The 14776-nt window shown below is 39.2% G+C and overlaps 1 protein-coding gene across 1 annotated transcript in view; it reads left to right on the top strand.

Annotated features, from left to right (window-relative positions):
* Positions 1–3607: 3607 nt before the first annotated feature.
* LOC121645545 overlaps positions 3608–14776 on the top strand; it is a 62935-nt gene continuing 51766 nt past the window's right edge. Inside the window, exons 1-4 of the mRNA XM_041994035.1 lie at positions 3608–3652; positions 7833–8049; positions 9309–9418; positions 10418–10529. Coding sequence (XP_041849969.1) covers positions 3608–3652; positions 7833–8049; positions 9309–9418; positions 10418–10529 — 484 coding nt within the window. The remainder of the gene's footprint in view (positions 3653–7832; positions 8050–9308; positions 9419–10417; positions 10530–14776) is intronic.

Genomic DNA, 14776 nt, shown 5'->3' with positions numbered 1-14776 from the left:
GAGCGGAAAGAACGCCCGTACCACCTTCTCATCCAGCAGAGTGAGGTGTAAATTCATTGACAGAAAGGGCAGCTGGACTACCTTTGTTTTCTGGATGGATCCAGATCTCAGTTAGGACCAGTGAGTGGGCAATTTAGTGAGTGGACACAGGGACATATGTCCTACCCCTGGCATAGAAGCACTGACTGTCTGATTTTTTTTTTTTTATATATTGTCAGTAAAGAAAGAAGCAAACTCATTACAGGCCCAGATGGACAGAAGTTCTGTTGTTACTGACTCAGAAGGATTAGTTAGCCTATCAACAGTAACGAACAAGGTACAAGCATTATTGCTATTCTTAGCAATGATGTCAGAAAAGAAAGATGGTCTTGCCGTTCTCAGCTGCAGATTATAAATCCTCAGTCTCTCTTTATACATTTCATAGTAAACCTGCAACTTTGTTTTCCACCACCTGCAATCAGCTTTTGATCTAGCTTAACTGATAAAGCTGAAGTTTGGAGAGGTCGCTTCTATAAGAACAACCCAATAATTTTCTCTGTCTAACCAGTTTCTGTTAAAAAAGTTTGTGCTTTGTAATAAATTAAAGAAATTAAATAATAAATTAATTGAAAATTGTTTTCCAGCCAAAGATCTGACAGCTTCAGTGTGCTAAAAACATTATCTGTCTAGTTTTTGTTATGAGCAGGCTGAGGCTGATGACAAATGAACACAAGATTTGATACATTTATAGAATGTATTGGGTGAGTCTTGCTTTTCTGAACATTTATCAGTCTGTTTTTTTTTTTATATTAAAACAGTGATAAAAGAAACTACTTCAATTTTGGGACCCGACTTATGCTGGAGAGAGCCATGAGTATCCACATTGTTGTAGCCTGGACCCAGCAGATAGCAATAAGATCCTGTACTGTTGCTCCAGTGTCCTGTAGTATTTATGATAGTTCAGTCTATTTTATGAGTCCATTTAGTTGTTATGCATCAAAGTAGATTTGTCACCCTAAGGTCGAGTGTGTTGAGTGGGTAAAACAGCACCTTGTTCATCTCTGGGGTCCCAGTTCCCATTTAGAGCTTTCTTAAGAGCTCTCTTATCCTCCAGACCATTTAATTTATAGCTATTATTCAAGTTTGTCTTTGGGTCAGTCAGTCCTGCTATAGCTTCAGTCGCATCTCTATCTGTCCATGCTCTAAAAACCGTCATTGTATTTGGTTATACGTTATTCCCTTCACCCCATCCTGCCCTAGGGTTTGGTACTTCAGTCACTGGGAATTGCTCAGTTTCTGTTTCTGGCTCAGTCATTAGTCCTTTGAGTCGGGAGAGCATGCCCACTAGCGGCCTGGCTAATTCTATCCAGCCTCTATCTGGTTCTGTTGGATGTCTTCTGGTTTTTATACTATTATCAGTTGGCATGGGAAGATTGAAATGCTCAGGCTTGGCCGTGCATGGCTCAGGGACTTTATTCATTTGATAGATTGGGGATAGATTAGATTGTAAGGAAGAGGTTGAGGAAGAGGAGGGGGATCACATGGAGGGCTCCTGTGACATCTGCATGTACAGGTTGCTGGGACACTGCTGGGGAAGGACAGAACACTGTATTCAGACCAAGCTCATCCTCTTTTTCCTTCATCATGGAGTCTATTTCTCCTTTCCTCCTCTGTCTACTATCCCTTCTCCGTTCTGCCTCAAGCCACTTATTCGCTTGTTCTAAGCCATGCTTCTTTTACTTTTTTTGTATTATATTTTACTTTTACTTTGATTCTTGTAACCAGCATGATGGAATAGTTACTTTACCACCAAATTGATGCGTCTCTTTCTGTTTATTTAGATATTTTACATTATCTGGACCCTTTGCCTGCATAACTTTAGCATCTCCTTCTAATTCAGTTTTGCTGATACAGGTACCCATTTTAATTCCTGATGATATTTCTCACAGTCTACTTCAGCTTTTCAACAGCCCTTCATTAAATCCAGCTAGGTATCTGCTCTGTCTACTGCTTCATAAGGGAGAGTCTCTAGTCATACATACGCATCCACACCATACACATCTGTTGGGGTATTACCCAGGAAACCTAGCTAGTCGTGGATTTTACGGTAGACAAGATGGTGTATCAGTCAGGATACAGGAAAGTTCAAACTCAGCAGCGCTATAACAGTCTGAAATAACAGATAAATATCAATGAATAACTGAGCAATACGTGCTATATTATGTCAACAAAAAATGTCCATAAAATATACATTAAATATGCATGTATTAAGGCAGTTGCATATAAAATCTGCAAGTCTAGCCTAAATAATCTTAAGTATTAATTCACATTGCCCAATGAAACATACAAACATCTCTGCTGGCCAAACTAACACAAATGTGGCAATAGCACCACCTTGTGGCCAGAGTGGGTAAAGATTCATAGCAGCACGAGTAGCGCACATTCTTCCTGACAGGAACATTACTGCTGTTTCTTCTTTCTTCTAATGGAGGACATTGAACATTTCTTGGAGAACACAGACATCTAAGCAGACTTAAGAAGGTGTCTGCTAACTAGTAGAGATATTTACCTAAGCAGACACACCACCTTATTCTGATGAATGCCTGTGGTGAAAATGAGCTTGTGATAAACACAAATCAAATGAAAGGAATACATTTACTTTTCATCATAGACTGAACACTTGTTGTGATGAAACATCTTCTGATGCAAAGCCTGGTCGCATTATCAGTGATGTATCCTGAGATCACTGGGTGTTTTGGGTCTTTTGAACATCAGACACCCTCCCTCAGGTGACCCTGCCAAGGGCAGTTCACCCATGGATCACCTCTCTTTATCCAGAGCCACCTGGAGGCTTTTTCTGCCCCTGTGTGATTTTATACACATCACAAGCCGTTTATAAGGGGAGGTTCACAACGTCCTTCCCTCAAACATCAAACATTTCACAATATTTAGGCTTCAGCATTTTCCACTAACGATAAGACATGAACAATTGCAGGCATAGGTAGATTAGTGGTTGGTCTTCTTTATGCACATTTCAAGTTCAAGTTTATTTATATAGCACATTTTCTGCAACAGCAGTTGCCCAAAGTGCTGAACAATAGAACAAGAAACACTCCACAGTTGAAAATAAAACACTACACACAAACACACACATACACACACATAAAAAAAACTATAAAAATTAAATCCATAAAATATAAAATCAATGAAAAGGTAATCAATAAAAGAATAAAATCAAGAAAACTGGAATAAAAAGTAAAACACTCAAATGTCAAGCTCAGTTTTGTTCAAATGCCAGCACAAAGAAGTGGCTTTGAGTAGAGACTTAAACCCAGAGACAGACTGAGCAGCTCTGATGTGAAGGGAAGGCTGTTCCACAGCTTTGGAGCGGCAGCAGAGAAAGTTCTGTCACCCCTGGATTTAAGTCTAGCAGGACCTTCAGCACCTTCAGTAAGAGCTCTGAAAAGGACCTCAGAGACCTATCTGGAGCATGCTGGTGTAGCAACTCTGACAAATACGAGGGAGCCAAACCATTTAAGGCTTTAAAAACAATTGATAAATTCTTGTACTGGGTCCTAAAACTAACAGGAAGCCAATGCAAGGAGGCGAGCACAGGGGTGACGTGACCATGTCATCTTCTCCCTGTAAGCAGCAGCGTTTTGGGCAAGCTGAGGTCAGTGAAGAGATGACTGATCAATGCCATAATAAAGACAGTTGCAATAATATGCAGGCCATAATGAGCAGGTGGATAACTTTATCTAGGTCATACTTGGGCAGGTAGGGCTTTAACTTGCCAAGCAGCCTTAAATGGAAGCAAACGCTTTTGACTACAGAATTAACCTGCCGGTGGAAGTTAAAGTAGTTGTCAATAATCAATAATCAGATTTTTAGCATGTGTACGACAATGAAATGCAAATCTCTTCCACGGCCCTCACCTCCTGTTCTTTTAGACTCAAGCATAAAAACCAGCACACATGCACAAACAATGCTGCTGAGTACATTTTCTAAATCTTGATACATAATTTAATGAAGGATATAAAAAAATAATGATAATGAATTATATACATGATATTTCTTTGAGAAACATGTCTGACTGTTAAGTTTTATCAATCCTTCATTCACATAATTACACATCTTCACTGTGACTGTTGCCCCACCCATCAGCTGTCAGAGGGTCTGTTTTGGTCATGAAATCAGGTATCACACACTTACTTTTCAGCCACCTTATTGAATAAACAAATTTAATCCCGTTATCCCTGAAATCTTGAGATAATGATTAAAAAATAGAATAATAGCCGATAACGCCCGCTCTCGGTTTTCATAAGTTTTATATTATTTGGTGTTTTACAACTTGGCATGATTTTAATTATTAATATCTTTGTGGCTTTTTTTGGTTTGTATTGTTTGGATTTTAATAGTTTTATCCTTCGCTTGGCCTAGTTGCCTGAGGCAGGTTTTTTTATTGTATGTCTGGACTTGTTTAAGACAAAAACGGTTTCGATTAGGTTACCACACCACCATGGTGGTGGATTGGATTTTAAGGACTGAGTGGAAAGGAGAAGGAAGAACAGAATGAGGACGAAGACAGGCTGAGGGTTACATCAAGGATTGCTTTCTTGTACTGTAATAAATCATCTTTCACTCACTTTGCTACGAACCTGCTGGTTAAAATAACAATCCTTCCCATTTTTGATTATGGTGACACAGAACTCAATCAGTACAAAATGAAGCAACTTTATTGAGTACAGTTCAACAGAAATCCAGTGTCATTTGGACACTGTCATCTTTTTCTTTCATCACTGAAGATGAAATGAAAACTACGGTGTGTTCAGGCTTTACAAAGAAATTTCTACTGATTCTGAGCAGAATGTTTATTTTCAGTGACCACTAAGCCTGAGACATTTTATTGTAACACTGTGAAGGGATGTGAATTGCTGGAGCTGAGAGAAAATGAAAATAACTCATTTACTTCTGTTTTCATGAGAATCTATTACAGAACCACAGCAGCAGCTCTGACTGGTTATTTCTTTGCACTAAAGCAGGATTTACCCCCGGTGGTCTACAATGAAGATGCTGAGACAATTGATGCTCACCAATATTGTCATCCTCATCCTTTCTGCCACAGTCCTGCTCTGTATGTACAAGTAAGTGGAACCGATCATTGTCATATGGAAACCAGTAACATGAGTCCCAAAATCTAATTAATGAATGTTTTAGCTCCAGTAAGTTGTCACTACTGACCTAAAGCAAAGTACAGACACATTTTACAGTTTCAGAATGTAAAATGTGTGGGTACACTCACTATCTACTTTATCAGGTTCACCTGTTCAAAATGCATTTTAACACAAATCTCTAATCAGCCAATCACATGGCAGCATGTAGTCATGTAGACGTGGTGAAGAAGACTTGAAGTTCAAACTGAGCATCAGAAAGAGGAAGAAAGGGGAATTAATGTAATCATGGATGTATCCGACAAACCTGAAGCAACTGTGTGATGCTGTCATGTCAATATGGAGAAAACCTCAGAGGAATGTTTCCACCACCTTGTTCAATCTTTCACACCAAGAATTAAAGCAGTTCCTGAGGTAAAAGGGGTCCAACCCGATAACTCTGTTTTGTTTTTTTTGGTTAGCTTTTATGGTGCTATATCTATTGATACATTATTTTTAGCCTTGTTTTCTGACGACTGAGGCTGTCCTGAAAAAGATGACATGTTTTTATGTTGCTGTTCTACATGCAGTTTTACATGAAGAAATATTTTAAAAAATGGCATCCCAAATATAGCAAAACATTGGTTTATATTTTCAAAAGTTAAATGCATTGGTGATTTGTTTTTTGTTTTTTTTTTAACTCAAATACAACCAGGTTTTAAACTCTATAGAAACCAGCTAAACAGCTTCATTAACGACCTCGATAAGACATGAATGGTGGATAATTTGTTCATCACTTCATCTGTGGACATTCAGAAACTTAACCAGGATGATGACAAAAACCTAAAACAGAATAATTTAATGTTTAACCAGGTTCTTTTACTTTTCTCTTGAACTGTTTAACATTTCACCTCAAAGTAATTTGTTTTGTATTTTCCAGGCCGTTGCAGGACACCTTAAAGGGCTGGACGTCACCAGCAGTCATGCTTCTACTATCTAAACACCAGAAACATCATCCGGCTTACATGGATAAGCTACTGAATCCTTGTCCTCATTATAAATGTTGTGTATTTTTATGTTCTTTCTTCTGTTTGGAGGATTTTGGCTTGATCTTATATCTTATAAATTATTATATAAATTTAGTTGAAGTTGAAGTATTGACTGTCGGGAGTCAACCTAAACTTCATGTTTCCATTTTGAGATATCTACCATAATTTCTGCTTTTTTTATCCGTTTTTCTGTGTGTGCAAAATAAATTTTGAAGTTTAAAAACTTTTTTAGGCCACTAAAACTCCATCTTAGTTTATTGAACATTGTTTCTCTGATGCAGCTTCTCTGGGACGAGCTTCGTCTTTCGTGACAGTCAATCAGACAAAAACACTGCTTATATCAGCTTATCTGGAGCACCGCACTAAAGAAAAAGAGGTCAGTGAAGAGTTTTACTCCCAGATTTCCCTCCAGGATCACTAAACATTCAGTCAACACACAACAAAATCTGTAAGACAACACTTCACTTTATTTTCTGTTAAGGTCTGGTATAAATTTAAATAATGGACCTGATTGGGCCAAAAGCAAACCTACAATTTAGTGTGTATGTGCATATCATGCACATCTACATGCCTGACGTGTCTACTTCTTCTTCTTTCTAAACTGCATGCATGAACAGTTTCGAGTAAAGCGCATCATTGGGAAACAAATGTGGGCTTAATAAGAGGAAGTTCACCTGTAGATGTTCATTCAACTTCTGAAGAGGATGAGCTGGCATTAAACTAAATAGCAAATGTTTTTACTTGATTTTAGCTTGTAATTATATTAATAGATATATAAATATGATATAAATATATCATAAATAAGGAATGTCTTATGAAACTTTTGAGCCCCTAAATTTCTGGGGTCTGGAAGATCGTAATATCTAAAATTTAGGCTTTAATCATTAAATGTAATATATATTTAAGAGGCCTAGTAGTTGTATCAGCTGGACTACACAGACTCGATGGGCTGAGTGGTATCATGTGGGATGGCTTAACTCCAATGGTACATGGTCTGTGTTTCTTGTCCACTAAACAACAAAGCCTGCACCTGTAAAAAAAAAAAAAAAGAAATGCTCCACCATGTAAACGTGTGGAATCTGAAAGATTTCATTTGGATAGATCACATATTTGTCCGTGTAAACATAACTAATGATTGCCAATTCATTCAACTGTAGACTTAATCCATGAAATGAATGAGTGGGTCAGTAATGTTTTCACTGAAATGCAGTGAACATGGTTGGTGCCAGTACATACCTTGATCATTTCACTGTGATGGACACGTTGCTGCCTTCTACTTGCGTCGCTGTCTGGACTTCACCTTCATGTCCAAAGACAAGCATTTGTCCTCATCTTTAATCGTCTGATGACACCAAAGTGTGCATTGCATACCAGGTATCAGGGCACTGCCTTCCAGTTTGTACGGTTGATAGCACGAATCCAGGCTGCTCGCTGGCGTTTGTTCACAGGAAACTGGTGAAAACCTGTCCAACATCTGTCCAGCATCATATTAATTTCCTCTGTAAAGACGGATGCTAAACATAGTTCACCTAACAGCCACGCTTTCTGCACTCTGGAAACAGTTATTTACATGTGCTACTGATGTATGCATGAATTAAGAAAAAGGTTTATTATTATCCATGTACTAAAAGTAAAATTCTTCTTCTTGTTCCAGGTTCGTGCGATTTCAGTGGTGCTGCGGAGCCAAGCAGTAACCTATATCTGCATCTTACTCTGCCAGGGGCTGCAGTACATCTCTGAGGGTGTCTGCCACATAAACAATGATCACTTTGGCTTTCCCTACGGGACCGCCGACATCATGTGTCCCCTCCCTTTGGGCTGCCAGACACCATCTCATATAGCTGTGGCCACTGTTGTACCCAAAGATGAAGGTACTAGAACCACAGAGCAGGTTTGCAGGTGACATTAAGTATTGACAGTGGAATGTGTCACATGGTTAAACCACCATTTTGAATCAGACCTAATACTGTACCTCCTCTTGGCCATACCCCTCTGTTTTACAGAAGTATGGTACCCCATGTCTTTTAGGTATCTAAGAGTCTTTGGCAAGATGATGGATTTTCATGTTATGTTTTTATTGCTACATCACAGTTTCAGGTGAAACCAGCATAATGTGGAAGATACATTATGGTGATCCAACAGCCTGCAGATGGAGAGTAACTTTTTATTATACAGGTGCCCAACTTTGTAGGACAGTAGATATACAGCACCTGTCAAATGTTTGGACACTAATATTTTATTAGATCGCCTTCAGCTTTGTTTATGTCATTCATTCTCATTGGTGTCATTTCGATAAGCTTCTGCATGGTCACATCATTTATTTCTATCCAGATTACTGTACAAAGCCTTTTCCAGCACATCCCAAAGATTCACAATGGGGTTCAGGTCTGGACTCCGTGGTGGCCAAGCCATGGGTCAAAGTTATGTCTCATGTTCCCTGAACCATTCTTTAACCATTTTTGTCCCATGAATCCTGGCATTGTCATCTTGGAATATGGCCGTTCCATCAAGGAAGATGAATAACTTGGTCATTCAGTATATTCAGGTAGTCAGCTAAACCTCATTCTTTGGACACATAACATTGCTGAACCTACACCTGACCAGCTGCAGCAACAAAGATCACAGCACAATTTTTTTTCACCAAACATTTAAGTCATCACTGGTCACCTTCATTCAAGATATTTTTCCAACCACATTTCTCCTGGGAGATGATGGTTCCCCACCATCCTTCCAGTTTTTGTTGGACAGTTCTTAACCTAGTTGTAGTATTTTCAGAAAACTCCTTAGATGCTTGTTTTGCTTGGTGCCGATAATCTGACCCTTCTGAAACAGATTAACATCTTTTTTACGACCACGAAATCTTCCCGCTTATTTAAGAAAGGAGAAGCTGCTCACTGCATCAGTTAGGGTTAAATAACTTTAACAGCAGCTGAAACATCATCATCCATTTAGTAACGATCCAATGGGAGGCTCTTACCTCTTTACTTAGGAATAGGCTTTGTATATATAATATATATATAAATGCAGTGTTTTTTGCGTAGCTGTGGAATTTAAGGACTTTTTTTCTGTTTATTAAACACACAGTTAAGTAAATATGATTTCCAAAATTTGCCTTTTTGTGGTCTCTTAGATAAACTTGATTTTCTGGAAATTCAAAACCAAAATCCCAAGAGTGATTCCTTTCCTTATAACTTTACTGTCTGTCTCTCCACCATGTTTGATTTCACCAACGTGCTTCAGGTAAGACCACCTCACATTTTCTTATTTATGATCATAAAGAATAAACTAACTGAATGAGATGTTTTTAAGTATATTGACCAGGATGGAGAAAAGAAGACAACCTAAAGGACCATGCCCTGTTACTTTCCACCGTACAACCATGAAAATGAGGAAACCAGCTTTTCAAGACAGACTTGCAGATGAATGCTCATATTCTGATGAAGTTTTTGACATGAATACATGTCTGGCGTATCGCATCTTCCTCTTCACAATACCCCATAGATTTTCTACGGGGGTTAAGGTCGGGCGAGTTTGCTGACCAGTTAAGAACAGGGATACCATGGTTCTTAAACCAGCTACTGGTCCTAAAGTTGAAAGTCATGTCTTGCATACGTCTGTTCATGGTGGTTCCTGAAGCACTGACTCCAGCTGCAGTCCACTCTTTGTGAATCTCCCTTGCATTTTTGAATAAGTCTTGTTTCACAATCCTCTTCAGGGTCCGGTTATCCCTATTGCTTGTACACGTTTTTCTACCACATCTTTTCCTTTCCTTCACCTCTCTGTTAATGTGCTTGGACTCAGAGCTCTGTGAACAGCCAGCCTCTTTAGCAATGACCTTTTGTGTCTTGCCCTCCTTGTGCAAAGTGTCAATGGTTGTCTTTTGGACAACTGTCAGGTCAGCAGTCTTCCCCATGACTGTGTAGCCAACAGAACTAGACTGAGAGACCATTTAAAGGTGTTTTGAGTTAATTAGCTGATTAGAGTGTGTCACCAGATGCCTTTAATATTGAACTTTTCCACAATATTCTAATTTTCTGAGATACTCAATTTCGGGTTTTCATTAGCTGTCAGTTATAATCATCAAAATGAAAAAAAATAAGCATTTGAAGTGTGTCAGTCTGTGAGGAATGAATGTCTGCATTATAAGTTTCACTCTTTGAATGGAATTACTTAAATAAATAAACTTTTTCATGGTATTCTAATTTTATTATGAGAACCTGTATATGTGTTGTTTTGCAGCTGGTACAGAGTTTAGAAATGTTTCAGTTACTGGGAGTCGACAAGGTGGTCGTCTATAAGACCAACTGCAGCGCTGAGACGCAGCTTATACTGGACTACTACACACACAAAGGTCCAGTATCTACTTCCTACTGATTCCTTTTTTCATGGAAACACTGAGATTGACCCTAAAGAAAGGGAACGATTTGCCTGAAATAAAAGGAATGAAAGCTCCTAGTTTCAATTTAAATTTCAGTCACCCATGCTTAGAATGAGCTGTTTAACTCTTTTTAACTCTTTAAAAGCTGAGCCAAGATAAATGGACAAAAAATTATATATATTTTTTTATCTGAAGTGTTTATTTGACTCTTTAACAAAATGTAAAAAAATAATTACTACAAAGAAATTTAGTATATTTACTGTTAATTACTGTCTGATATGTGGACAATCTAAAACCACCTGGTTTTTTCTCCTCAGGTTTAATGGAAGTGATTCCTTGGTCTCTATCCAGGTTTTTAAAAGTGTCTCGTGGCTGCTTGCCTGAACACGGTCCTGGTGAACTTCACTACTTCGGCCAGATTCCTGCTCTCACTGACTGCCTTTACAGATACATGTACCGGTCCAAATATGTGGCCATGCAGGACATTGATGAGCTCATTCTGCCTCAATCAGTCAACAGGTAGATCTTTGTCCATGAAGTCTCTTGTTGAGGTTTTAGAAACACAATTCCACAAAAGTCAGAATGCTGTGTAAAATGTAATGATTCTAAATCTCATCAACTCATATTTTATTCCCAGTAGAAGATAAACATCATATTAGATGTTGAAACTGAGACATTTTACCATGTGATGGAAAATATGAGCTGATAGTGAATCTGATGGCATCAACACGTCTGTAAAAAGTAGTTCCAGGGTGATGTTCAGCATCATGTAGCATCCTCTCTTCTTTTAACAAATGTCTGCCAACATCTGGGAAGTGAGGGAACCAGGTGTTGGAGTTTTAGGAGAGGAATGTTGTCCCATTCTGGTCTGATGCAGGATTCTAGCTGCTCAACAGTTCTGACCTTCAGGTCTGGACTGCAGGCAGGCCAGTTCAGCAGCTGGACTCTTCTCCTGTGAAGCCATGCTGCTGTGATGGATGCAGGATGTGGTTCAGCATCATCTTGCTGAAATTTACTGTCAAGGTCTTCCCCTTAAAGAGACGTTGTCTGGATGGGAGCAGATGTTGCTCTAAAGCCTCCATGTACTTTTCAGCATTGATGGAGCTTCACAGATGGAAGGTGCCCACGCCATAGGCACTAATGCAGCCCCATCCCATTAGAGATGCAGCTTTTCACCTGTCCACTGATAACAAGCTGGATGCTCCCTTGGATGCCATGTCCTACAGAGTAGAAAGAATTTCATATTTTCATCTGATAACAGAACAATTTTTTCACTTTGTCTACAGACCATTCTGTTCACATCTGGCTTATTCTTTGCATGATCGTTCACAATGAAATCTACAAATGGTTAAAGCTCTGTGTTCACAGACTGTTATTTCTGGAAGTAATAACTGAATCTATGCAGTAATTTCTAATAGAGAATCATGTCTGTTTTAATGCAGATGATTACTAGCATCCAGCCTTGTTCCATGCACACAGAGATTCCTCCTGATTCTCTGAGTCTTTTGATGGTGGATCTTCAAAGTATTCACAATTTTACATTGAGGAACATTTTTCTGAAAATTTTCCATAACTTTGAAAGCCAGTTTGTCTCAGATTGGTGAACCTCTGCCCATTTTTATATCTGAGAGACTTTGTCTCTCTGAAATGCTCCTTTTGTCCTGTTACAGTTGCCTGTAGATGGTCTATATTCATCTTTACTACGCTTGAGAACTTACCAACAGCATCTATCAGCCTGTTGATATTGATTTTTAAAAAATTAAAAATAAAATAAAATTGTGTAGCAGTTACACAACAGGGTTCGACTTACTAACGGGGGTGCATCTCAAACCCCTCTGCCAGAGTATTTCAATTTCAATTAATCAATCAATCAATCAATCAATCAATCAATTAATCAATTAATATGAGCAGCATACACATCTGCATTACGACTACAGGTAAGTGGTTTCAACTACGCTTCTCACAAGGGGCACTTTTCATGGCAGGGGTGCGTTTTTGGATGTGTGGTTTTCTCAGCCTCAGGACGCTGCCGTGCAATGACAGTTACACGAATGTACATAATAAATGCCACTGAGTCATCAAACGAGTCAGAAACAGTTTTAATGTCAGAAAATTACATATTGCTATTTTAAAAAGCTTTAACTCGACAAACTTTTCTCTCACCAGCTGGTTGGAGCTGTTACCACTGCTGGAGAAGAAGTACGGCCTCAACAAGTGTTACATGTTTGAGAATAACGTGTTTCCCAACAACGCCCCACTGCCTCCTCCTGCCCCACAAACACTGCCTCCTCCTGCCCCACAAACACTGCCTCCACAAGGCTGCTGGGAAAACATATCTGGGGTGAACATCCTGGCTCATCTGTACCAGGAGCCCATCAGTACTCAGTCTCGGTTTGAAAGCTTCAAGATCATCGTCAGCCCCCGAGCTGTTTTCACCCCAACCGTTCACGGGGTGCTAAGCTCAGAGAGAGGCTGTACTTGGGTTGATAGGAACATAGCACGGATGTACCACACAAGGTGGGTTGATGATTCTCTACAGCTGTAATTTATCTTTTAAGTAGCTTTAAATCATTTTGTGTCTCTTTGCATCACAACTCTAACAGCTGTGTCTCTGCTTTCTGTCTGTGTAGAGCTCAGAAACAAACACGGCTGACACCAGACCAGCTGATTTATGATGACCGACTACTGAGTTACAGCTCACCCCTTGTACCAGCTGTTAATACGGTGCTGAAAGAAAGTGGAATTCTACCAAAGAACAGCATATGCTAGGCTTTTTGTGTGTTTACACAACTGTACTTCAACAATAATTTGTATTGATCAATTTTTTTACAGCTGAGGATTAACTTCACTCAATGGAAAAATAAAGGAATAAAACACTTAGTAAATAATAGAAAAAAAAAAAAACTTCTAAAGGTTTAGTGATATTGCTACTGATGAGAAGAATATCACCAGCTTAAATCTGTTATGTGTAAAAAATATACCATTAACCAATTTAACTTGCAGCTACCTATCAGGGTAGCAGAATTCTTTACTTATTACATGTAGTTTTGGGGATGCCTGTGTGGGTTTGGGGGTGGTAGGTCAGGGGTCTGGGCTAGAGGGTGACACGGGAGTGGATTTTCACTCCTGTCCCATCCCACTCCCACAGAAGCAAATCTTGTCCCGTCCCAATCCTGATAAAATTACTCCTGCTCCCATTTTTTAAAATGTATTTATTCTTTAGGCAATACCATGAATTTAATTTACAAAAGATAACAACAATAAAACAGTATATGGTTTGCAACATGTCTGCCAAATTTGAATAAACCCAACCAGAACATGTAAAGTATTTTTTCGCTCATTACTTGAACAACTGTTTTCTATCATCTGCAACGTTTTTGCATAATGAGCCCAGGAACCTTAAATGTTGCTATGTAGGAACAAAAGTGCATCAACATTTTCTGGATTGAGGGTGGAACGCCTCTCCTTGATCAGTCTCCCAGCAACACTGAAACTACGCTATGAGGGAGTACTTGTTGCTGGGATTGTTAAAAGTCTCTTGGCAACTGGCACTAACCCACCTGACCTCGCTCGCCCGAAGTCTAGAAGAGACAGAAAGCATGTCAGCTTAGAGTCACTCTTGTATTGTAGCAGCAACTGTTGGCCCCATGACTCCATATTGCAACTGTCCTCCTCCCTGTCCTCCTCTTCAACACAACTTGCAAAGAAGTTATGCACCTCTGTGGTCCTTGCCTCTGGGGATGGGCCTTCAGGAAAAAAGAGAGATTCTTATAGAACATTACCATTTGCATCATAGATCTTGATAGTCTAAGATACCTATTTGTCTAATATAGGTATTACTTATATCCGACATTACCTAATAGGTAACACACCTGTGTGTGTGTGTGTGTGTGTGTGTGTGTGCCTCTCTATAAATGAAAGGAAGGTGCAAGTGTTATTAAAAGTCTCTCCCTACATGGTCTCTCACGCTTTCCTCTGTCCCTGCTGTTTCTGTGAGTGTTGCAGGGTTTTGATGACCTCCTCAAACTATTGACTGGACAGAGTTTTCCTCAAGAAACTTCTCAGGCTAGGAGAGTGAGCTGTGGCTAGCTTATGATACAAGTGGATTTTGAATTTCAGCTCCTCTGCTAACTTCCCTTTCAGCTAGAGAAGGAGTGAAATCCCATAATGATACATACAATTATATAATGATGATATATGCAACATCATTGTTACAAGGC

The sequence above is a fragment of the Melanotaenia boesemani genome, chromosome 9, assembly GCF_017639745.1.
Source record: "Melanotaenia boesemani isolate fMelBoe1 chromosome 9, fMelBoe1.pri, whole genome shotgun sequence".
In the NCBI taxonomy this organism is placed as follows: domain Eukaryota; kingdom Metazoa; phylum Chordata; class Actinopteri; order Atheriniformes; family Melanotaeniidae; genus Melanotaenia; species Melanotaenia boesemani.
Note: the sequence above shows the minus strand (reverse complement) of the source record. Positions and strands in the feature narration are given on the sequence as shown.